At 37.7% G+C, this 26,494-nt stretch overlaps 1 protein-coding gene across 2 annotated transcripts in view; it reads left to right on the forward strand.

The window, feature by feature from the left end:
- Spef2 (sperm flagellar 2) overlaps nt 1–26,494 on the forward strand; it is a 170,560-nt gene that overhangs the window by 100,434 nt on the left and 43,632 nt on the right. For both annotated transcript variants that reach the window (XM_005325639.4, XM_040272637.2), the window contains exons 23-28: nt 2,293–2,429; nt 7,701–7,828; nt 7,911–8,049; nt 13,554–13,691; nt 19,443–19,594; nt 23,351–23,531. In XM_005325639.4, coding sequence (XP_005325696.2) covers nt 2,293–2,429; nt 7,701–7,828; nt 7,911–8,049; nt 13,554–13,691; nt 19,443–19,594; nt 23,351–23,531 — 875 coding nt within the window. The remainder of the gene's footprint in view (nt 1–2,292; nt 2,430–7,700; nt 7,829–7,910; nt 8,050–13,553; nt 13,692–19,442; nt 19,595–23,350; nt 23,532–26,494) is intronic.

Here is a 26,494-nt window from a genome sequence, read left to right on the forward strand (position 1 = left end):
AATCTTTCACCCTTGAGGAATAGCTACACCACACATTCAAGGATTCAATCTTTTAAGTGAAAGCAAATTTCTTATTAGAAACTGAAGCCTTTGAAGCAATGTTCCTTGTTGCACTTAAGATGATTTCAAAGGTTTTGTTCAAAAGTGACATCTTCCCATCACTGTGGTGCACAATATTTATCCTTTCAAGTCTTTCCTCCCATGAACATTTTTATTGTTAAAAATTTGAATAAAACTCACATAGACTCAAAGCCAAATAGTTCAAAAACTATTCCCTATCTCTCTTAATTTTCACTAAATAATCATGATATTTATTAAGAAAAGGGAAAAAAAGTGTAAAAAAAAAGTGACTACTCAGTGTAGTTCCAAGTTTATAGTTACTAAGCCCTTCATAGGATTTCTGCTTAGAGAAATTTATCTTGAGGTTACCATAAAAATATGACTTTTATTTCACCAGAGACTCAGGTCAAAGGATGAAAACTCATCCTATACTATATGTGTGTATATATATATATATATATATATGTGTGTATATAAATATATACACATATACATACATACACACACACATACATACATACACACACCCACACACACATATATACACACACATATATATGTATGTATATACACATTTTTTACACTTTTCTTTTTTTATAAATATATATACATACATATATGTGTTGTGTGTTTATATTAAAATGTGTGTATTATATATATACATATATATATATATATATATATTTATACACACACATATATATGACATAGGATGAAATAAAAATATCACTTTTATTTCACCAGAGATTTAGGTCAAAGGATGAAAACTCCTCCTATACAATATATATATATATATATATATATATATATATATATATATATATATATACATACACACACACACACACACACACTCATATATATGTATGTATATATATATGTACATGTGTGTATATATATGTATATATACATATGTGTGTGCATACTGAATATCTTTAGTTATTACATGCCCAAAATTTTTCTTAAATTTTTCTACATTTTCAAAAATTTAGATACAATTTTAGATCTATGGTAATGGATACTGTTTTTAAGTGTGTGTAAGTAAAAATGACCTAAACTGCCCACAGGACACCATTGACAATTTCTCCTCTACTTATAGTCCATGTATTTTCAACTAACATAAGAGTGGAAGATGTATTTACTTTTCTAAATAACATTGTCATTAAATAATAATCATTAGAAAAATATATTTTGGGCAAAGAAAGCACTCCCTATATTATGGGCATCTATAAACTGCATCTAAACATCTCAATAATTAATCTGAAGGTAAGAGGAATTAAAATTGAGTGAATTTCTAACCTTTAATAGCCTTGATCCCAGAGAACATCGGGGTTCTCTGAGTCAAGGAACAAGTCATTCAGACCATAAACTTGCCATTGTTCTAGACTCTTCTTGATGCTCAATACAGGTAAGTGGATGTCTTTTCAAATTCTGAATTAGAACATACACCACCTCTTCCTCTTTCCTCTTTTCCTCCTCTTGTCTCCTCTTCTTCTCCTTTCTTTCCCCTCTGTTTGCTTCCCATGCTCTCCCTTCCCCCTTTTCCCTTTCATTCCTTCTTCTTTTCTCACACCTTGATTCAGCCAGACTTATGGCGTAGCACCTACCTTCAGCCATCAATACTCTCTGGCTACAGCAAGAAAAGTAGTTTTTCCTAGAAGCCCTGTCACCTGCAGGGAGTGGAGGGAGGTTCAGGAGCTGCAATGGCCTCTTCCCACCTGCCTGCCCCACCTCCTCCAGTTGACTCTTAAGAATTGGATTGTCCTTCTTTCCTGTCCTCTGCCCTGGACCCCAGGGACACCAACAGCACCACTCTTGTTCTAGCTGTCCCCTTTCTCTTCCCAGACAGAGAGTTTAATTTGCCCTAGGAAATGAAACACAATTTTCACTAGAGTCCAAATTTCATAACAACCACATGTTCAGTATAGAAGAGCAGAAATGGAAATAAAACATCAAGTTTTTCAATAGCCAATTGAATGAGAGCAGTTGTATTGCCTTAAAAAAATATTTCATCACTGTTTGTTTTATTGGTTAATTTGGGGGCTGTGGAGAATGAGATATTTATTTTGATTTTGATTTAGTAAGACTGTATAAAGGAACTCAAGAAATAGTTAATGAATTGCCTAAGGTCCCTGGCAATCATGGATTTATTTATTTACTAGAAAGAATTCTGTCTTGTTCGTCTACTTGTATCAAAATGTTTTAATATGCATGTTTAATTTTCTCCTGAAGGAAAATCACTAGGAGGAAAGACACCAGTAAAAAAATCACCTGCCGACTCTACAGACATATCACCCACTCCAATAGCACCACCACTACCGAAGCCAGGATCTGAAGAATGGGTCTACGTGAATGAACCCATCCCCGAGGTATGCAACCTGCAGTCAAAGAACCCATTCTTTGGTTTATGATCCACATCATTACTTGCAACATACAAAAATCATTTCATAACTGGTAATATATGTGCACTCATCCAAAATCTGAGATAGAGCTTGGAGTGTAGCTTAGTGGTATAACTCTTGAGTCGCATTCACAGGTCCTGTGTTCAATCCCCAGCACCACAGAAAGAAAATAAGAAAGAAAAGTAAGAGAGAGAGAGGGGCCGGGGGAATAGAGAGAAGAAATAACAAATTTTCTAGAGTTTATCATTGAACCACATCTCAAAGTTTCTCCTCCTCATTTGAGTTTCTGAGTCATATTTTGAACTTCTGTTGAGTGCTAAAATCAAGAGAGCAAATGGGTTCTGGGAGGACCAATTTTCTTCCTGAGGACAAGCAGAGATGCCGTTTCCTAGAATGACTTCCACTGAACACATACACAGCAAATTTATGACCCTCTATCCAGTTCTAATGCCCACATGCTTTTAAATGGAGTTTAACCTCTGATTCTTTAGAAATAGGAGAAAATTTTGAAGCTAAGTAAGCCTGTTTAAAAAAAAAAAAAAAAGCAGATAGCTGAGGCTGGGGATGCAGCTCAGTAATGGAGCGCTCGCTCTCCTAGCACCTGTGAGGCCCTGGATTCAATCCTCAACACCACATATGAATAAATAAAATAAAGGTATTGCATCCCACTACAATGAAAAAATAAATATTAAAAAAAAAACCAAAAGGAGACAGCTGTCTGACCTGAGAGCCTGAAATGGGTGTGCTGAACCAGGAGATCCCCAGGGAGCCCATCCTTCTCTGACAGCTGCCAAGCCCAGCTGCCACCAGGCACTTCCGGTTGGGGGAAATCGTTTGAGGAAAATTGCACAGAATGGTGATTTAAAACGTTTTTAAAAGGAAAGAAGCTTTTACAAGTCTAAGTCCCCTCTTGTTACTGTAATCCCCAGAGATGTCCTATTCTGATAAACCCAGCAAGAACCATTCCTGAGAATCATTTAAGATTCAAAGGCAAACCGCAGCACCTGAGGCGTTGCTGTTAGGAAGGAGCTCTCCTAGGGATGTCCTGTCTCCTCAGTTAGATGGAAATTTGGGGATGGAAGGAAAGAGCACGTTGAATAATTTACTGTAAAAACACAGAATCAAACAGGGTGCAGAGCGTGTAACAGACTCTTGATAGGTTCATGAGGAAGTAATTAGTTATCATTGAGGGTAAAATTAAAACAGAAAATATTTAAAGATGAGAACATTAAATATATCATTATAAATATGTACAACACTCATCCAAAAAGAAGCTACACATTGTATTTGTGTATTTGTGTATGTATGCATGTATATATATATATATATATATATATATATACACAAATTATATACAAATTACATGTATAGGTGTGTGTGTGTGTGTATTCCAAAACTTTCCTAGGTCTACAATGTACCAATTAAAAAATTTGGGAAAAAAAACTCCTAGAAGCAGTATATAGAAGAGGTTTGGGGGAATGAGATAAAATTAAAGTTAATGTTTACAAGGGGTATGAAGTGATGAATAAAACCCAAAGCACATTCCTGAACTCCAAACCTAAAAGCCCTTTAAAAAAAATAAAGCCATAGAGAACAAGCAGAAAATAGAGGACAAGAATTAAATAACTAAATAAGCATCAATATTAAGATATGATACTAGTTCCCCTGTACGTCTTTTAGCAGTAAAAATTCTGGAGAAAAATAAATGAAAATTTGAGGAGATAGAATAAAGTGTGGTCAGAAAGTAAGGGAACCTACAAGGATTCAATCATTCCTCCCAAACAAGGGATGCCTGGGAGTCATTATGGACTCGGAACTTGAGGTGGAGAAGTCAGGGAGCGGGGTCTTGGGGCTCAAGAGGACCTCTGCACAGAGAGGGCCATCGGAGGGGACCTGGGTCTTCACTGGGGATGCAGCACCCCAGGTCACAGCAGAGGAGCAGGAGAACACACTATGGGGAGGGCCTCCCTGTGTTCTTCAGGGCACTGAGCAGGGTAGAGAAGGGTGGGAAGTTGGCCTGGAGGGACAGTGAGGACAGACACAGGCCAGACCTCCAGTGAGCTGAGTGAGGCCCTGTGGAGAGCGGCTGCTGCTGCTACAGCGAGGCAGGTCACCTGAGGCAGCCTGGTCCTCTCCCCTCAAGGCTTCCCACAGGAGCTGCAGAGTTCACCTGCCAAGGAAGAGGAGCACATGTCCCCAGTTACATTTGGAGTTCTAATAAGCAATGAATTTAAGCAGGCATCTGTACTCTGTCTGGTAAGCCTAGTTCCAGGCCTCCTAAGGACCCTGGTCAGCCTTACCTCAGTAGGTACATGGAGGCCAAGAGAGAGAGAAAGAGCCTGAAAAGGGAGATTGCAGATCTGGCTTTTTCAGGCAGCAGCCAAGTGCAAGGCAAGCCTCTGTATCCCCTTTGCCAGTCACAAGGGAAGGTGCAGAGAGCCGCTAGGAGTCAATCAGAGTGAAAGGTCTTTGCTTTCCAGCTTGTGGAAATACAAGAACAGACGCCCAAGAGGCAGGATTTCTCCAAAGAGGCAGCTGTGCCTTGGGCTCCATGACCCATTCAGTGTCCTCATTCACAGGCCACAAATCATAGCAGTCCCCCACCTCCTCCTCCTCCTGCTCCTGTTCCTTAGGCTGAAGTTGAGTACAGGGGCCACAGAGCCACGTGTTCCAAGTTTGGAAATCTATCATTCTCAGGAAGCTGACAGACATGGGATTTCTCTGCCAAATAGTAGGCCACTGTTCAATTCAGAACTCTGATCCATTCTCACCTGGCTCTTCTTAAAATATAGACCCCCTTAGCCTCAATTTCACTTTGCAAGGTTTCTGTTACCTATGATTAACCAAGGTCAAATGCCTATATATTTCGAAACAGGTAGATGATGCTTATTAACATACAGATTGAGAGTCTACATGTTAATCCCTGGCAAAACTTCAGAAAATCATTAAACATATGGCTTCTGAGCACTTATAAAGTATAAAATGATCGCTTGGAGACTGCCTGGGAAGAATAAACCTTGTTCAACTGGTCCATTCATTTGCCTTAATAGCAAGGTGAGGTTGATGGATCAGAGTACCACAGACATAAGATCTCTTGAATTCAAGATAGCATTCGGAAATTTCCTCACAAAATTACCAGAGATAGATGAGAATTGTGAGCAGAATGTTAATTCAATGAGGCCCATTCTTAGCTGGTAACTCTCTAGGCACAGGCATTGATTAATGGATTGAAATTGACCAGGAGGGAGGCTCAGAAGTGTGTCTATTTGCCAAACATCTTAGCACATGCCTATAATCCCAACAGCTCAGGAGGCTGAGGTTGGAGGCTCTCAGCAACTTAGTGAGATTCTGTCTGAAAATAAAATATAAAAAGGGCTGGAAATATTGCTCAGTGGTAAAGCCCCCTTGGATTTAATCCCCAGTACCAAAAAAAAAATAAAAGTGTGTTTATTTAAAATGCTCTTTAGCATCACTATGGATACCACTTCTTTTAAGAGAGACTGTGAGATATATCTATATATCTATATATCAATATCGATATATAGATATATAAGTTGACATATATATATATTGACATGACCGAGAGAGAGAGAGAGAGAGAGAGAGAGAGAGAGAGAGAGAGAGAGATAGGCATCTCTGGTTTTCTGTTGAAACCAGAAAGAGAAGAAGCTAGGTCAGAAAAAGGTGTTAAAGTAGTGTCAGAGAAGCATTAAAGGAAATGTAAATATTTAATTAAGATAAATGAATCACAAATATTTAATTAAGATAAATACATTAATCTATGGTTGGATGTAAAATCTTAGGCTTTTAAAACTAAATGCAGTCAACCAGTCTCCCAAAACTCTAACTAATGTCAAAACTGGATTCATGAGCGTCTATTTTCATCCACGTCAACATCCATTGAAAACCTCTTATTTGCAAATGCTGCACTCAGGGATGGGAGCACAAAAACATGCAAGCTGCAGTTTCTATGTCCCAGAACAAAATTTGCTTGAAGACAGAAGAATATAAGCAACTCATTATAGCACGCTGTATTTGTAAACAAAATAGAAACTGTTATAATAACATAGAGGAGGGAATAATATAGTTAGTTAGGGAGGAGGTACCCAAGAGAAAATAGCTCAATGTATTTGGAAGCAGAAAGTCTGCAGAGGCGGCTTCAGGACTCAAGTCTAACAGGAGAAGGGATCAGATTTCTCAGGACATTGAAAGAGTGCTGGATTGTTTGACTTTATCTGCCAGATAGTTGAAGCTATGGAATGTTCTACAGAAATAACATGTTGGAATCTGTTTTCAAAACAATAACTGAGAGAGACGGGAGGGTGAATCATTTTTAAATGTGGGCTGTGATTAGTCTGTCTGTGTTCAAATCCCAGCCATGTCACTCAGCAGCTGCATGACCTTGTATGGGCTTTGTGGCCTCTGTTGACTCAACTGCTTCATATTCAAATGGGAAAAGCAATTAAAACCAATTTGTTTGGTGGTTGTAAGTTCTCAATCAGTATTAGCTGGTTTTGAAATGTTATTCATGGATATTGAAAAGAATTCTTGAGATTTGCCAGGAGACACCTGTACCTTCTAGACAAGAGCTGATAAGGACCTGAATGAGAGAGGACAGTGGCACTGGGAAATAGGACATGAAGGGACAGAATCCATCCAGGTACAGGATCTTATTCATCCCTCTGAGATAGCATCTTTGCGTTCTCCTTAGGAGGCCGTTTTCCAGCTGAGGCAAAATGTGATGATTTAATTCATTCATCCAATGAATATTCCTTGAGAATTTACTAGGTCTCAGGTACTATGGTAATTAAGGAAAGATTGAATAGAGGTGAACAAGATGAAAAAAAAGAGGTGAACAAGATGATCATAATTCTTGATTTTACAGGACTGATATTCTAGAGTTGGATAAATAAGCACTTACAATTAATGTCATTGATGTTATGATAATAGGAGTACAGGGAGCTAAGGGCCAACTTCAGGCCATCTGAATGTAATCTTGCAAAACTGTTGGGTCAGGGGATGATGGAAGAGATGATGTCTGCACTGAGACCTGAAGAATTCTTTGGAATGGTAATTAACTGGGAGAGGGAAAGAAAAGAGGAGTGGGAAGTTTCACGAGGAATGCTTCAGATAGTTGCAACTGTTTCCTGATCTGCTTGCTTATAATACTCTTTTGACCCAATTATTTAGAAGAGTTTTCATTTTGAAACAATGATTTCTATGCTTTACCATGAACAGGAATTACCTTCATTTTTAATACCTTACTGGGAACTAATAGAGAATTCCTACATCAGCACCATCAAAACGGTTCTCAGACATCTGAGAGAAGACCAGCATGCTGTACTTGTGTACTTATACCAGATCAGGTGAGTAAAGTTCCAAAGTCAGAATTTTACAGTTTACAGGTATGACATATAAGATCCCTCTCCTTCTCTCAATGTCTTACAGAACAAGTTTCCAGGAGTTTCTAAGGCGTCCTGATTACAAGCAAGATTTCGTAGCTCAGTGGCAGGCTGATTTCAACTCTCTTCCTGATGACCTGTGGGATGATGAGGAAACAAAGGCAGAACTGCACCAAAGAGTGAATGTAAGGACAGCGGTGACATGCTGGGCCAGGGCCCAGTTCATTTCTCTGACCTCCCTGAGAGTGAGAATGAGAAAGGCAATGATTTGAACTTTTACCAGGTTAATTCTCCAGAGCAGAGGCTCTTCTGTGCTTTGGATTCAGAATGAGAATGTGGTGGCAACACTTCTGGGAAGAGTAGCCAAGGTCTCTGCCTTGCAGGCCCCTCTTGGCCTCTGTCTTATAAATGCCTGTCTCCTTTGTTGGTCCATGTGGCTGCACTCATGTCTGGTGTTAATCACATGCCTATCCTGAACACCGTCATATGGTCAATCAATGGCAAAGAAAAGAAAAATGAGAAAAAGCCAAGCATTGAGTAGATGTCTTGAGGGCAGGTACCAAAGCTTATACATCTTTGTACTCTAGCAAGCACAATGCTTGGTAATTGGTAAACAGACAGAATTTCATAAATTCATGAATGAAGTGTATTACCCTGATACTTTAAACAAGGGCTTCTGGTGCACAAGAAGCCTGATTTCAGTCTCTTACCCCTTGTGTTCTCTGTAAATCCACAGACTTCCTTATCCCATCAGAAAGACCCCCTTGTTACTACCAGAAGTATGGGCTACTAGCAGTCAATTCTGGTTATGACCTCAGTATTTATTTGTGCAACAGAAACATTGCCAAACTCTACCTCATATCCCATTGTCTGCTCTGTAAATATTTATATCAAGGGTCTGGGAATTGAACTTGAACAGAATGTCTATAAACTTATGTATCCAGGAGACAGAGAATAAGCAATAAACAAGTGAATACAGAATGAGGTCCTTAGCAAGAAGAGCTTTGAGGGGAGCAAGAAAGCAGGGCAAGAGGAAAATAATCATTTCTGTAACAATTTTGTCCATGATGGTTCTAAAAATTCCTTCTAAGAAGGTGACACCTGAACAGACTCAGGAGAGAAGTGATGGAGTGAGCCCCGTGCATGTTTAGAGGAGGGTATCTCAGCCACAGAGAAAAGCAAGGGAAAAGACCATGAAGGTACAGGATGCTCAGTGCTTTTGAAAAACAGCAAGGAGACTGGTGTAGCTGGAGCAGAGAGAGAATGGGCAAGTGGTTTGGTGATAAGACTGGAGAGATTGTAGGGGACCATAGTACCTAAGGCCCCAGAGTTCAGTATTAGGGTATTGGCATTGGTCTGAATGACATGGAAAGCTTCAGTTGCTGGTTTCAAAAGATCCTATAGGGGAGAAAAATGAGCAGGAAGAGCAGTTTGGAAACCAGCTGGGAAACTTTTATAACAAGGGCAAGGCCTCATGGTAGCCTGGTTGATGCAGAAGGGTTTGACCCAAGAGGTACTTAAATGTGCTAGTGAAGCTGAGTGTTTTATTTGTTCTTAGACATTCCTTAAAAAGTAGTAGTTAACTGTGTTGTGTTGGTCGGATTTTCATCACTATGACCAAAAGACCTGACTGGAAGGAAGAAAAGTTTATTTTTGCTCAGAGTTTCAGAGGTTGAGTCCGTGGTTGGGCAGCTCTGACTCTGTATGCCCGCGGTGGCCAGGACACCATGGCAGAAGTGGGCAGAGGAAAGCTGCTCAGTGCGTAACAGCCTGGCAACAGAGAGCTTCAGAGCCTGGAGCCAGGGATAGAAAGTCCTCAAGGGCACACCCCCAAGACCTGCTTCCTCCATTCACACCTACCTGCCTACAGCTCCACCCATGATCCACCCAAAGTATCAATCCGTCAAATGGATTAATCAGTCAAGGCAAGGAAAAGAAAAACGAGAAATGGATTAATCCACTAACTAGATTACAGCTTTTATATCCTAATCATTTCACCTCCAAACATTCCTGCAGGGGAACTTCAGGGTACACCTCATACCCAAACTGTCATGTATGCGAATCCTAAGACTGACTCTTTTTTGTTTTTTTCTATTTCTTTCCTACCTATTCATAAAACCACCCCCAAGCCAGCCCTCATGTATACTTCATCCTAATATTAGTCAACTTATTATTGACAGATAACACAGTAATTTGAAAATTTAAAATATCTTATTTGTAATTTTTTCTGATTTATTTCTAGCAAGTCTTAGTGTCAGTGTTTGTTTTATACCTGTCCTCTATTTCCTTCTTGTTCTCTGTGGCTTTATTTATTTCAAGGGCTTTCTCCCAGATTTGGAGTTACAGAGTGGGTGGGTATTTTTTCTCAACACTCTACAACCCTTAACAAATAGTAATTTTAATTATATCTCATTTCCCCAACATCCTCCTGTTCTGCTTCTGTGAAGGTATTTTTTTAGTTTTTATTTTGAAATGGGGGTCTCCCAGGATGGTCTCAAACTTGGGATTCTCCTGCTTTGACCTCCTTACTTGCTGGCATCATAGGCATGTGCTATCACACCCAGCAAGATCATGTTTATTTTTAAGGTCTTTGAAACACATTAAAAATTTACAGATTTTGGAAAAAAAAATGTTAAATATAAGGAATCTCACACTAAAAATTTAAATCTCATTTCAAGCAGCAGGTTGTATGAATACTCTCAACATTAGATTCTATCTTCTTTTTTCAATCTTTGCCCACTTATGGGTAAAAATGTGAATATCTTCTTATAATTTATATTTCTATTTTTATAATTGAAGCTTACCATATTTTCATAGGTTTAATGGTCATTTATTTTCTTTCTCCTGAAGTCATTTTGTGACTTTCGCCCACTTTTCTATTGGAGTATCCATTTTTTCTTATTGATTCCTATGATTTCTTTATATATCAAGGATATAAGCTACCTGTTGATCATGTTACAAGTATATACTCTGTTTGATGTTTACCTTGTATTATTTGTAGTGAGTTTTAACATGTAGAATGTTTTGAATATTTTTGTAGATGAATATAAAAATTTTTCATTATAGATTCTTAGTTTTAATTTAAAAATATTTTTTTCATCCCATGTTGCATCCTTATCCATTTTCTTCATCATAGTTTTGATAGTGATGCAGCAGTAGTCATAGCTAAACACTGAGCACAGGCTGGCATATCTTATTTCATTCCCAAGACAACAATCTGAGACAGGAACTAGGAATGATCGCAGTTGACAGGTGAAGAGCTGTGGCAGAGGTCAGCATAGTAACTGGCAGCTCTGGGGTCTGTGGCCCAGCAGCCTGGCTCCCCATTAAGCTACTTCTCCAAGCAGCATTATTGGACACTGGAAGAAGTATGTTAAGGCGAATCTTCATGGTCTCCTGTAACTATTTATAGTATAATAACCATTTTTGCCAAAGTACATTTTTGTCTTGAATTTAACTTTTATTCAAATACCAGTCCTATGTGCCTTACTTTATTTTTTATTTGCATTTGCCTCATATAAATTTTCCAGTTTGAACTTTCTGTGTCATTTTGTTTCATGTGAATCTCAAGTAAATGCCATATAAATTGAGTTCAGGTTTTTGACCCAAGAGAAAATATTTACAACATTTGTAAAAGTGGACATTTTCACTGATCTTGTCTTCCTAACCTTCTCAACTAAGTCGTGAATATTTCTTAAATCCTGCCTATCTTAGATTATTCAGGAAAATTTAGTAATTCCTCAATTTCTTCTAAATAAATTGTGAAAGCCAGCAATGCCTTTAGCTAAGGCCATAATAAACATTGGGTGTTTAAATCCTTTGATCCTTGGTGATATGCCTTGTTCTTGGTTTATTTCATCTCAACCTTATGCACATGGTGAGCAGAGTAGTTCTGCCATTGCACCACCCACGTTCTTCTCACAGGAAAACTGAGCCACAGAGGTGATATAACTTGCACAGGTCCCACTGTGAGTCAGCAGCAGAAAAAGAACTCAGAACAAGGTTTTCAGAATCCTGCTTTTATATCTTATCCTTTGCTGAATACTCTCTTATCTTTTAAAAAAATGTATAAATATTTGGTAACCAGAAGTCAATATTTATTGAATGTCCCACAGAGCATTTGTGGAAACAGCATCTAGATATCGGGATCAGCTCTAAAAAAATGGTATATTATCCCGACATAATAACTTGTGATGTTTTCATTTTATGTACAGCCTACACACAGAAATGCACCAAAATGCTAAGACTTCAAGTACAAAGTGTTTCATAAACAGAGCCTCACACCAGCAAAATTCACTGTAGACACTAGCGTTAAATGGCTGGGGTTCAAATTTTTGTCTTGACTCCACCAAGACAAAAATCATAGGCTAGTGACTTACCTCCCTGTGAAGATTAGGAGGTAATCTTTATAGAGCATTTAACACAGTCCCCGACACACAATAAATGTTTAGTGAATCATATTATTGAGGAAACTGTCAAATTTGAGGACTGTATATATTTAACTATTGGGATATTTCATTAAACAAACATTTTATTGCTATGAATAAGATTGTAATAGTAACCTTCATTAATTGAGGAATTTTGGTGAACACTGTGCTAAGCACTTTATTTACATGAACTAATTTACTGTAAATAACATATATCCAAAGAATGTCCTCATCTCCCTTTTACGGAAAAAGCAATTGAAGCATAGTACAGTGATGATGGTACTCAAGGCCAAAGTTTCATCTCCTGGCTCCACCGTTTACTCATTGTGAGACCCAAGGAACATAGCCTTTCTGTGACTCACCTCATCTGCAAAATGAATATAAAAATAGTACCATCTAAAGCTGTTGTGAGATGTTACATGTAGAGTGATTTGTGCTGAAACAGACTGACACACATAGGAAGAGCTCAGTACCTGTGACCATTGTTATTTTACAATTTATATATAAATAATTTTGGTCTTTGAAAATTCCCACATTATAAATATATGTAAATATTATGTTATCAATTTTATTAATGATCAAATCTGGTATGTGGCAGAACTAGTATCTTAAAGGTATCTTACTATTAGTTCTTTAACACCAAACTTATTTTGGACCATCCCATTAAGTTAAGATGACAGTTTTTGGTGTCTAACAGATTCTACCTGTGATATCAATCAACAAGTCTATGTCCTTGTTTACATGGAGCTGTGCTCAAAAAAAAAAAAAAAACATGAAAATATTTTAAACCAAGCAAATTTTTTTTGACGAAGGAATAAAATTCATGAAGCATCCCTGGATAACATAACCTAAGTGGATATGTAACAGATGTGGGCACATGAGCAGGGTGGTAGCACACACCTATAATCCAGCAACTCAGGAGGCCGAGACAGGAGGATCTCAAGCTCAAGCCCCGCCTGAGAAACATAGCCAGTTCTATCTCAAAATAAAACAGGTTGGGAATGTGTCAGTGGTAAAGCACCCCTGTGTGCAATCCATAGTAACAAAAAAATTGAAAATATGTAAAATAAAATGGTGTATGATTTACAAATAGAAGCAAAGTAATTACTGGTTCAAGGAATGAATATAATACATGAGTACACTAGGTCTAAATTTTCTTTAGGGACATTTTTAGGAGAAGCATGATATTCTAGGTTGTTAACACTGAGGCAAATAGAACGTTAATTCTCAAGCATAACCTGGCTCTGGTCTTTTCCAATCAGGATCTGCGAGACCGCCTGTGGGACATTTGTGATGCCAGGAAGGAGGAGGCAGAGCAGGAGCGACTTGATATCATTAATGAGAACTGGTTGCAGGACTGTCTTGGAGTAATGATGAACCACTGTTTTTCACTGATGCAGGTGAGAGCAGCTGGTCACAGTGACACAGACCTCCCCCCACAGCCACATCCCGCATGCACAACTCATTTGGGAATGTAGGGGTCTGTTCAAATATCATTTTGCTCTTAGAACTTTGCCTGGTATGCATTCCAGTTTGCCAAGAAAATTAGCCAATCTAAATAAATTTGGCCTCAACCAAGCAAGCACACAGACTGGAAGCATCCCCACCAGCTTCTCACCAGCTTTACTTGCAGATGCCTAGATATGTAGAGGACAGCAACTGAGTTGTTTACCTTGGTCTTTCAAAGCAGACACCCAGAGTGGCTAGGAAGGCAATCCTGCCACAATGCACAGACAAAAACAGCAGGCACTAGAATTTCTGAAAATAAAAGATTTTCTAGTACTGGATTGGTAAAACAGACCATTCATCAGAAAGACCTGCTTAACTTATATTACCAGCCTATTAAATAAAAATTTTATGAGATAAGATAAAAGCACAGACATCAATTTTATTATTTTTTCTTTTTTGATACTGGAGATTGAACTCAGGGGCACTTGACCACTGAGCCACATCTCTAGCCCTACTTTTTGAATGTTTTTTTTATTTACAGAGTGTGTCACTGAGTTGCTTAGCACTTCGCTTTTGCTGAGGCTGGCTTTGAACTTGCTATCCTCCTGTCTCAGCCTCCCATGACCCTGGGACTACAATATGCTTATGCTACCATGCCCAGCTACAATTTTATTCTTATACTCCTGCCAGCAATAGGGGAAAGAGCAAAGACGAGTCTTTGGCACCCAGCTCCTCCAAGACAAACTGCTAGAGAGCTTTTGAGAGCTGGCATGGGGTGGAGGTCGGAGCCTTATGAGCCATCTGTATTTGATAATTGCCTTACCCAAAGGAAAAAAACCACTCTCTCCCACCTTCATTCTGGGAAGTAGTTTTAGAGCTTGGAGCAAAGCACCTGTAGAGGTTGGTGTCCTACCCTCATCAGGAGCCCAGAGGCACTATCTTCCCTGATGACTAATCACATTTCAAAGAGATGCTTCTTGGTCTTGAAAAGGACATTTCTGGGTTCTAAGTCTGATAAGAGGTTTTTAAAAGATTTGTATCTCAAAGAGTCAAAGAAAGGATCTACAAGAATGAGTTTTCTAAAGTACTCTAAAAAGAGGGAGGGCAGGAGCCTAGAGTCAAGAAGAAGCCTCAATCAGGCTGAAAGGACTATTAAGGCTAATGTTTCTCCTAAAAGAAAAACACTGAAGATGGAGGATCGAAAAGGGTGCATTTCTAATCTTGAATTAATTAACTCACAAGAGGAAATGCTGCAAGAAATGAGGATATTTATCTGGCAATCTCTAAAGCTTGTTGCATAGTAGGTGTGCCACGAAAGCTTGTTTGATAAATGACCAATGAATGCTAGGAGTTCCCGCTTTCAAACCAGCAAACTATGTTGCAGGGGCAGGCTGGACCACCCGAGGGACAGGAGCAGCTTTGTTGATTACAATAGTCTCCCCTCCCCTGTGGTTTCACTTTCACAGTTTTAATTAGCTTGCATCAACCGAGGCCTAAAAAACTCGCTATTGCTTTGTTTCCCTTTGCTTTTGAGACAGGGTCTCACTAGTTGCTCAGGTTGGCTCCAACACCTGGATCAAGCAGTCCTCTAACCTCAGCTTCCCAAGTAGCTGGGACTACTGGCATATGCCACTGTGCTAGGTGGTCCAAAAGTATTAAATGGAAAATGCTAGAAGTAAACAATTTACAAATTTTAAATCGTCTACCATTCTGAGTATCATGATAGAGTCTCCGTTTGTCCCACTCTAGACCATCCCATTCTGTTCCATTTTACCTGGGATATGTCATCCCCTTAGTCTAGAACATCCAAACTACATATGCTGTCCACCCATTATTCACTGGTAGCCATGCAGGTTATCAGATCAACTATTCTGTTTTTTCAGTTCTTGTATTCAGGTAACCCTGTGTCATAGCCTAATGTTATGTTGTAATACCTGCACCTCACCTCCTATTGTCACACAAGCATTGTGCTACCTCACATCATCACACACAAAAAAAGTGAGTATCGTGTAATAAATATTTTGAGGGATTCCATGTTCACATGTTTTATTACTGTATATTATTATAACCATTCTATTGCATTATTAGTTGTTATTGTTACTCTCGCTATGTATAATTTAATTAAACCTTATCATTCATATGCATACAAAGGAAAAACATAGTATATATATATAGTGCCTGGTGCTATCCATGGTTTCAGGTTTCCACTGAGGGCCTTGGAATGTATCCCCCATTGGGTAAGAGGAAACTACTATATTAGCATTGAGATCCAGTTAGGAGACTTAAGGAAGTCAAGAAAACAGGACAGGAAATACCTATGCAGGAATATGGGGACTCTGGATTGGGAAGTTAAGATGGAATGCAAAAGAGTTCACCTAAACCTGAGGACAGAGATAAGTGATAATCAGGATGACAGTGAGATCCCAGGAGCATGAGTTGTGCAAAAAGATCAAAGTGAAATGCTTTGACCAGCCTGAACAAGTAGCATCCCCAGAGCCTCAATTTGAGCAAGCAGTGGTCAAGTCTTGAGAACAGGTCTGTCTAAAGCTTATGGCAGAAACAGCTAAAATGCAATAATGAAGGCAGAAAATGGAAAAATTTTGTAAATCATTGTGAGCCGTACACGTCTCTTCAGGAAATGAAATGAGTTTGATGTTTCAGCAATATCTCAATGTAAGGCTCTCATCCTGACAAACCAAACTAATATTCAATACCAACTAGAAGAAAAGAAGATAAGGAGAAGATCAGTAAATGTTAAACATTTATTAAGTTCTTACTGTGTACCTGCCAGGTACTATTCTAAGAACTTTCAAATACAACCCATTAAACCTTCACAACAACCCTATGCTGTAAGTTCTATAATCATCCTCATTTCACAGATGAGGAAACTGAGGCTAGCACAAGAGAAACAATTTACCCAATGTTCCCAGTTGGTAAGTGGAAGAGCAGGGATTCGACTGGGTGCAACTGTAGAGCCAGTGCTCCTGTCTGGCCACTGCTGTGTCACCAACATTGTTCAGATAACCAAAGAGTCACCAGATAGAAAAGAGAGAGCCTATATTCTGCACTGATCGATAGGATCCCATAAGAGCCAAGAACAGACAAGGCAGGAAAAAAAGCAAGTTTATTTCAGTATATGAACAAAGAGCCTAATGATTAAAACTATTCATCAAATAACAGACTTCAGAGCCTTCGTTCAGAAAGCACAAAAGCTAAAACTTGCACATTGGCGGAGGACCCAGGAGAAGAACCCTTGAGAATGTTCTCAAGAGCCTGTGGTACTGGTTAACAAACTGCTAGATAAGTGCTTTCCAAGTGGGCTCCACGGACTACTAGTCCTCCAAGATGTTTTGCAAAATGAGGACTCCATGGTCAGATGACTTTATAAAGTGCTTCACAACTCTAGCCCTCCCTCCCCCTGGGAGATTAACAAGCATATTAACATATTTAGACATCAAGATGCTCTGTAGTAAAGAAATCCTTTTCATATATTAGCCCAGCATTTCTGAAACTATTTGACCTTACAAAGTTTGTATTCCTTTCATCTCCAACAAGGTGCTCCTTAACAGCCTGTAAGGATATGTTTTTTCACAATAAATTTCAGAAAATCTATTCTAGATAATTTCAAAGATTCCCTTCAATTCTAAGAGTCTGCAAAAATTAAGGAAAAACATGGGAGCGTTACTTACTCATAAAAGTGAGAAGAATCTTCATTAATTCTTCTTATATGGGAATCCTAAGCATACTATGGCATCTTATTCAGGTTTTCCTATATACTGATTTCAAATTATGTCTCTTCAAATAAATTAAGCTTTTATTTAAACATAATAAAGTAAGCCTAAGGTACAGATTATCAGCACAGTCCCAGATACCACTTGTATAAGTTAGACTGTGTAAGCTTACTAGACCTTATCATTACTGAAGAGCTCAGCTCTCTAAGGAAGAAATAATTTCCTTATTAATCAATTTACCAAATAATATAATGCTTTTTAATAACTAATAATTTTATAACCTCTCTACATATTTCTTCCATTTGTAAAAGTTATTTTCCAACATCTAAATTGTAAAACTTGGGTTTCTATTTGCATCCTATTTATTGTAAATGTGGTATTGTACAAGTTCTTGTGAGTATATGTATAAGACTTATTTTTACCAAACTTAAGTAAGACAGGTGCAAACACATATTGTCAAACTATGAAATTAATCCTTATAGGAATATTTTAAGACTCAAGTTGGTTTCTTTGCAAAGAAAATTATTTCATTTTCCCCATCTTTTTAAAATACTAGCTTGAAAACCTGCTTAAATATAAAGAGACAATTTAAAAACATGTTCTACAATTTAAATAATATGTTAATTTTAATTTTAAATAATTTTAAAACATGTTCTGTGACTTAAAATGATATAAGATAGATTTAAATTAACCAAACAAATTTGTTCCCAATTCAGTAATTTAGCTAGGAAAGTTTAATAAAGCAAAGAATGTTTTTTTTAGGAGGAATTCAGCTTATCAAAAAACAAACTGATCAAACTCATTGTCTTTTGTTGTAGTATACGATACAAAAACAGACATTTCTTTGTTCTCAACTATGATGATAGCAGTGCAATTCTCTCTTTCTGGGTGTTATATGAAATAAATGGTAACATAATTATTTAACAAATGAAGGGAATCTCTTTATAAATGTCCTTGAGTTAGGTTCAGCTAAAGATTTTGAACACTGTGTCAGTTTTGTTCTTTTTAAAAATGTTGCTTTCTGTAAATAACTAGATGTCATAGAGGACATCTGTATGAGAGGCTCGATATTTAGGCTCTAGATACTAGTTTGAGCAGCCCCACCAACTAAAGCAAAGTCTAAGTTCATGTGAACACTACAAAAGAGAAGCACAGATATACCACACAGTCTAATACCAGTGGGAGAATGAGCTGAAAATCTTGAAGTCTACCCTTGTATCTTGGTGCTGAAGGGGGTCTCCCTGCACAGGCATTTCAGCACATATCACAAAGGGAAATGCCCTGTGCTGATAGGGAGTCACCACATCACGTGAATGACTGATGCTCATCTCACCACCACCTCCTCTCAGAAGCTCCATTTCCCTTGAGCTACTTACTGGCAACCCCAGCTAAGAAGTATAACTGTGAGCACTGGAGGAATTATCTGGAAAGTTGGAGTGAAACTGGAAAGATAGCTATTCATTATCACTTTACATTACTGTTTATTGTGTTTCCACAATAATTATTTTGTCTTAAAAGATTAGACTCTAGTCTTGTTTCTTGGTTTTGTATATATATTGGTATATCTCAAATCAACTAACGTGTTGGCTATGATAAAGAACACATTTTAATGATTGTGAAGTTATTGGTTGATTGGTTAGGACACAGGGAGAATTCCTAATATCAAAATAATGAATAATATGCACTACTTCAAACATCAAGCATATTGCAACCTCTATCACAATATCAAGAGGCATAGAAATGTCACCTTGTTGGATGAAATCATGCTCAGTAAGTACAGAAAGCATGTTACTAGTTACCTTAATTACTATGCACATGTTAGATATATACATATCCTCCAATATTCTTTCTTAATTTTCATAAATTAATTTCAACCTAAATGTTTCTAAAATAGTTCTTATAAGATCTTATACAGGAAATATGTACAGATCTGTCTTTCGTGGGTGTTGATACTCACATTTGCTATTAAAGGCGGAAGTGAACCGGTTTCAAGATACAAAGAGACTCCTTCAGGATTATTACAGGGCAATGGATTGCAAAATCCCATTAGAGGACAATAAGAAATTTACTCGAATCCCATTGGTTCAACTGGATAGTAAAGAACTTTCGGAAAACCAAATTAGGTAAGGTAGATTTTCATGGTATATTGTAACTGTTTTGAACATAAACCTTTGTGATTGAGTTACCATTAGTAATTAATTGCCACAACTAAAAATATTGCACTCTTTACCCTTCAAATCCAAAATGCTCCAATTCTCACTTCAGGCTATTAACATGCATTATTTATCCTGTTAACAGTGAATATTTACCTCTTTCACTGCATAATTATAGTTACTATGGAGTGTCTCCACAGACATTGCAGGAGGTATTAGGAACATCTGAATTCTGAAACACTTTTGGCCCCCAAGGGTCTCTGGTAAAAGATTATAAATCTCTACTACTTTCATGAAAGGAGTCTAGCAGTGTGTGTGTGTGTGTGTGTGTGCGCGCGCGTGTGTAATTATGTAAGTGGAAATGAAATAGGTTGTGAGTGTTCTTTCACCCATGAGGAAGTTGAAAAGCATTAAAGACTCGTTACATGTGATTATAACCTCATAAGATGGAACAACCTATTCACAGTCTAACATTAGATTCCTCCATTAGAAAAGGAACTTGGTGGAGGATGGATGAAAATTATACTTTCAGTCAAACAAATCCTGTGAAATATGAAGTTTATGAATAATTATTTTTATACATCTAACAGGGACAGGGGAAGAGCAAGATCCCAAACTATGAACCAGTAGAAAAATGCCATCAAGAAATGTGTGGGGGGGGGAATAGTGGTAATTCCTCTGGGGTGGCTTCCAACCATAAAACAACGCTAAGAGAACATTTAAACTTACTTTTGTAAGATTTAAAATAATTAAAATCAGAAATCAAAGTCCTTAAGAAGTAAATGAGTTAACTAAAAATAAATTGATAAGATATAAAGAAAAGATAAAATAGTAAAATAAAAAAAGGTTAAAATGACCAGTAAGTAGGGCCAAGAGAAAAAGGTGAGGAAAAAAAACCACAAAAAAGTATACATAAAGAGGGGAAAAAAGAAGTGAGATTTAAACATCCTATGCAGGCACTGAATGAACTTAGGCAAGTCACTTGACTTTCTGAAACTCAGTTCCTCTTGGCAAAATACAAACATAATACCATTGCTATTATTGCTTATCCCTATCAGCTAATCAATATCTGCTAGTCCGCTAGTCTTTTTATGAATAGTCTTACTGTACTAATATTATTATTACTCAAATCTCCAAGGAGATGAGATATGGATTTTATATTTTAAATATTGTATGTCTGTTAAATATAAGCTTACTGAGTAAATGAAAACAATAGGAATTGCACAAACAGATGGAGGTTAATGAAGATATTTTGAAGTAGGACAAATTTGGTTTGAGTCCTTGGTGGGTCAGTTACTAACTACATGTAAATAGATTATTTACTTGTCTGATCAAATTACTCGGGCTCCTTCTAAGTACCAGGTTTCTAATCTGTAAAACAAGGCTTTTGTAAAGATTACAGAAAATAAAATCTACAAAGCATTTGGTACCATATTTGGGACTCAGAGGACTTGTGATGTAGTTTCAGTAACTCTCAATAAGTGGTGATTACTGTTGTCATTGCATAATATACAGTGACCTCTTCTTGCTGATATGCAACATTTTAATTATTACATGCTCTTGCTTTGTTTGTTTTTCCCCACACCCTTGTTCCTAAAAGGATTTGAGGTGGACTAAACATTTGAAGTAGGACTACGCAGTGACCGAAGATCCACTGATCTCTCAAAGCTTCTTTCATCTATTGCCATCATAGCTCTGTCACGTCCATGTGCATACAAGAATACAAAAGAGGGAAATTGTGTACCCCCTTCTTGATACAAGAGAAACGTTCAGCAAGCTGCTGAAAGAAAACTTTGAAATTAAAAAACAATAAAAAAATTCAAAGGCAGTGTGAACCATCAGAGCCATAAAAAGAGTTCAACTTTCACAGTGTAAAGTGGCAGTGCATTCTGTTCTTAGCATAAAATAGCAAGTCATAGGGAAGCTATTAATGTTGGCTAGCAGAATAAAACTGCCAAAAGAACAGCCAGTTCCAATTTTCTGCAGAACAACTTTGCACCAATCTGATCCTAAAATCAGTGCTGTGGCTACCAGCTAGAACTATCAGTCAATCAGTGTGTGAACCAACTATCAATTAACCACAGTCTCTGTAACATATGTAGAGACACAAACAGTGTTAAGCATTTTTACGGGGATTTTCTATTTTATTCCTCCCAACAACCTAATAATAATAATAATAATAATAATAATAATAATAATAATAATAGTACAGTAAGACTATTCTAAAAAATACTAGCAGATATTGATTGGCTGATAGGGATACGCAATAATAGCAATGGCATTATGTTTGTGTTTTGCCAAGAGGAACTGAGTTTCAGAAAGTCAAATGACTTGCCTAAGATCATATCTGCTGATAGTGGCAGAGCTACATAGACCAGAATTTTTCCAGTAAATGAATTCAAGACCCCCATTTTTTTTCTAAACCATATACCACCTTTGTTGTCCCATACAGTAAGGTCATAGGAAATACATGCTGTACTGCACTAAATATCTAGAGATAACCTCATACTTTACCTTAACTTATTGGATACATGAATCTCTGTTGAACTGATGTGACTGATTCAGCATTATTTCATTATTAAGATATAATTTCATTTGTGGATAGATGAATGGTAGATTCATCTATCCACAAATGAGTCAATGAATTGCCTTATAAACATGGTAGACTATCAGAATCATGATGCCAAGTATAATATCTTTGTCTGATGTGTCAAAATAAGACCAAGCTAATTGTTTGCTGGAGTTGACCAGCATCTTTCTAAATCATTGTTCTGTTCTCCAGCAACTTGTCTACAAACCAAATACTGTTACTAGTATTGACCCTGATTCTCAAAGTTTCGACCAAGACATTCTTGGAGCCATTCTGTCCTCATTCTGTTCCCAAGATCACAGCCTTTTACACATTTTGTTCAGCAAAGAATGATCACAATCACGTCGACAAAAGACCATTCTACCTGGTGGATCATCTCTCTCTGCTGCAATTAACCTTTGAGATCCTGGGATCCTTCAGGGATAGCATATTCCCAGGGACACCTCTGAAATTTCCACATTGGGGCAGCAATGCAGTAAAGAGAAAGGGAACTTAATTCTGTGCTTCCACAGCACTTGAAAAAAAACAGAGAGAAAAACTCGTCATCCATACTCAAGAGCTGGGAAGGCTGCTGGAGCTTCAGCCTGCCCCTGCCACCACCTAAACCTTGCTGCCCCCATGTGACAGACCACTCAGACCTCACCTTCCTCATCCTCCTACTTAAATGATCATAATGCCAAAAGTTGCCATCATCTTAAAGAACCTGTGCACAGTTCCCTTTGATTTACCTTCTTCATGACTGATTTATCCCTCAAGAGAGGTGTATGCCCTGGACAAATTTCAAAATTGTATTACTTCAGAATCACTATGCTTTAATCCTTCTCTTTCATAATTACTGAGAATTGAACCTGGTAATGATGTTTATGTTGTCATTTACTTTGAGTATGCTCCCATGAACAAGGCTTTCCAGACCACAAAACTTAAATATGGTGATTTATCATCTTTTCCCCATTAAAAGAATTCTTTCCAGTAAGCTTGAAAAATAGAGATTAGAGCAAGACAACAAGATTTACAGCACAACATGAATGAAAATAGAATTCTGCTAACAAAGTCTTCATATTTCTTTTGTTGTTGTTGAGTGTACAGATTTTATTTATGCAAAATCTTTACATTTCCTGTGTGTTTGCTTTCCAAAGAATCCCTCTCATTCCTCGAATATCCATTTCCCCGGAAACGGTTGTGCCCAAACCAAAAATAAAAGCAATACTGAAGGAGCAGATGGATGAGTCACTCGAAAATGTGGAGTCAAACCTGGAGACGGATGAGAAATTGGTGATGGACACCTGGCAGCAGGCTTCTGTAGCAATATCTCACATGGTAAGCAGTGCACACTTGAACATTTCCTTCCAGAAATATCCATTCATTACAAGCCACAATTGGGAATGTGCTACAAGTCGAAGGATGTTACATGATGTTCTCAAGCATCATATAAATTTATGCCTTGCGGAAGTTTTGTTTCTTTGATTTTCTGAAAGAAATAGGAAGTGAAACAAGTCGGTCAAAAGATATTTGAGATCATGAAAGAAGCAAACAAATGTGAGATTGTTTTCTGTGGTGGGCCGAGGTTCCAAGTTCAGGGGCCTGAAGGGCTAGTCAGAGAATGTTAATGAGGCCAGCCTGTCAAGTATAAAATAATGGGGAGGGGGGGACTGGGACCACTAGGAATTACACCCTTGTCTACAAGGCCATGTGCTACCCTGCTCTGACCCATTTTGCCATTTAAGAATGAGATTCAGAATGGCCAGATTTTCTATTTTTCCAAGAAAAGCCAGAAAGTCTGATTTTTATGTGAAACTGATTTCAGCAGTAAGAAATGAGATCAAATTCTCAAAAATACTTGATGGAACCAAGTAAAACACACAGCCTTCCCATAGGCTTCCAGTATTCAATCTCTCTGCAAGGCACTGTCCTAAGCCACCTGGGGTAAGTATTATTGTCCTATTTACAGTGGAGGGCTAAGGTTCAGAAAGGTTGAGAAACCTGCCCAAGATCTCCCAGCAGGTGAGTATCAAAATGAAATTTGAACCTAAATCTATATGACATCAAGGTTCATATCCTTCCAACCCAAAGCAGAAGGGAAAGAAAAAGCAGAGATAAGTTTACCCCAAGCAGAGGCATCCCACCATGCAGAAGGCACACACAGCATTCAACTCCAAGGACTTCTGTTCCCTAATCTGCCCAGTCCTGGGTCCACCCGCATGACATCTATTTTCCTTCTGTGTCAAGCCTTCCTAAACTTTCCCTGAAATGCCTCATTCAAACAGAAATCAGTGTCAGCTTTCCCACATGTTTTGTGAAAGATGTGGAAGGGGAGTGTGCATCACCAATCTCACAGCGAACAATTTAAATGACTGATTGCACCTGCCCTGAGGTCCTCCTTGTCCCCTGCCTTCAGGCTTCTTCTGACCTTCTCACACAGCAGCCTCAGGGTCTTTATTTCCCCCTTTTCTTTCTCCTCTTCTCTTCACTCCTTTCTCTCTCTCTCAGAACTGGCTGCCAACTCCTTTCATTGGCTTGCTTCTTTATAAAAACTTTTCAGTGTGAACTCTGACACACAGGGACATGCATGAAGTACAGTCGCTAGCCTCAGGGACTTACCTGGAGTAAATAGACTCAGAACCAATACACAGGGGGGACATGGAACAAGGTCTGTACCTGCCAGGTGATTTACGAACTGCTTCCTGACCCTTACCCCCCTCTATCCCCACCAACAGGAGCCACCATCTTGCCTTTTTAGACATCATTTCCTTGATTTAATTAAGAGTTTTATTACCTAAGTCTATATCTCTAAACAAATTCGTATATCTTAGCCTACCTTGAGTTTTAAATAAATGGATTCCTATCTTTTGTCTTTTCTTTTGTGAAACATTATTGGTGAGATTTATCCCATGTTTGTTCAGTATAGCTATAATTGTTCATTTTGTTGCTGCATAGTATTCCATTCTATGAATACATCACTGCTTATTTAACCAGGATGCATTTGATACATTTGAATTTTCAATTTGATGCCATATGGGCACGGCTTTTGTATATATTATATGGTATCTACGTGCAATCATAACTGTTCCGTATACATCTAATAATAGTATGTGTCATCTTTTATATCAGCGGGCATAGCACTTCAGCTTTCAAAGGAAGATACATAGATATATGTTTACACACACTATCATTTAATACACCTGTATATTTCCTTGCTAATATGTAAAATTTTTATAATTGATATTACTTACAATTTATTATATATTTTTATTTCAAAATGTATGTACATACTAAATAGTGTATGTATATATTATTTAAAACTTCTTTATCCTCATAAAATTTGTTTTCTCCTGTGAATTATGCAGAGAGTTATGATAAAGACACTCATTATGAGAGTGAACTTAATCTTTTCTATCCGTAGTTTTGTCAATTTTTGACTTACATATATTTGAAACGATGAAACCAGATATATACAAATTTTAAATTGCCGAATCTTTCTGGTAGATTGTGTTTTCTTACTACAACATCATCTTTACCTATAATACTTTTGTAAATTGCAATTTGAGATGTTGTTTGCATATCTGATCCTTTCCTATGCTTTTGTTTTTAACCTTTCCATGTCTTTTTGCTTGCTTTTCTCCCTTCCACAGGTTTGAAAGCAATACACTCTATTACTACTCTCTTGGTGGTTACACTAGGGCATAGCAATATGTTAGATTTATATCCCAAATATATCTACAAAACAGAGAAAATGATGGTTATTTTTTTTCCTTTTTATTGGTTCTTTTAGTTATATATAACATTAGGATTCATTTTGACACAATTGTAAAAGCATGTAATATTATTTGTTCTAATTCAGTCCCCAGTACTTCCCCCTTTCCTCCCCTCCTCCCTCCCCTTGCTCCCTTCTTTCTATTCTACTGATGTTTTTCTGCTATTTGCTTATAGTTTTTTTTTAATTAGTGTCTTGTGAACATACATGATGGTGAGATTCACTGTGAAATAGACTTTTTATAATAAAAAATCATATGATGTTTATAAGGTTATATTGACCCAAAAGGAGAGAAAGACATGGTGTGATTTTCTCTAGTAGGCACCATAGAACCCCAAACCCTTACCCTAGAGACCCAGACTCAGCCCTCCTTATCCTGGTAATTACCAACTCATTTGCCCTCCCACAAGCTGACTAGATGGCACTTGCTATATTTCAACACCATGGCTAGTGCCATTTTTCCTTCCTAAAATATGCCCCTCCTCCTTCTATTTGCTTAACTCTTGTATTTCTTTTCAATCATCAGTAT

This window comes from Ictidomys tridecemlineatus, chromosome 1, assembly GCF_052094955.1.
Source record: "Ictidomys tridecemlineatus isolate mIctTri1 chromosome 1, mIctTri1.hap1, whole genome shotgun sequence".
Lineage (NCBI taxonomy): Eukaryota > Metazoa > Chordata > Mammalia > Rodentia > Sciuridae > Ictidomys > Ictidomys tridecemlineatus.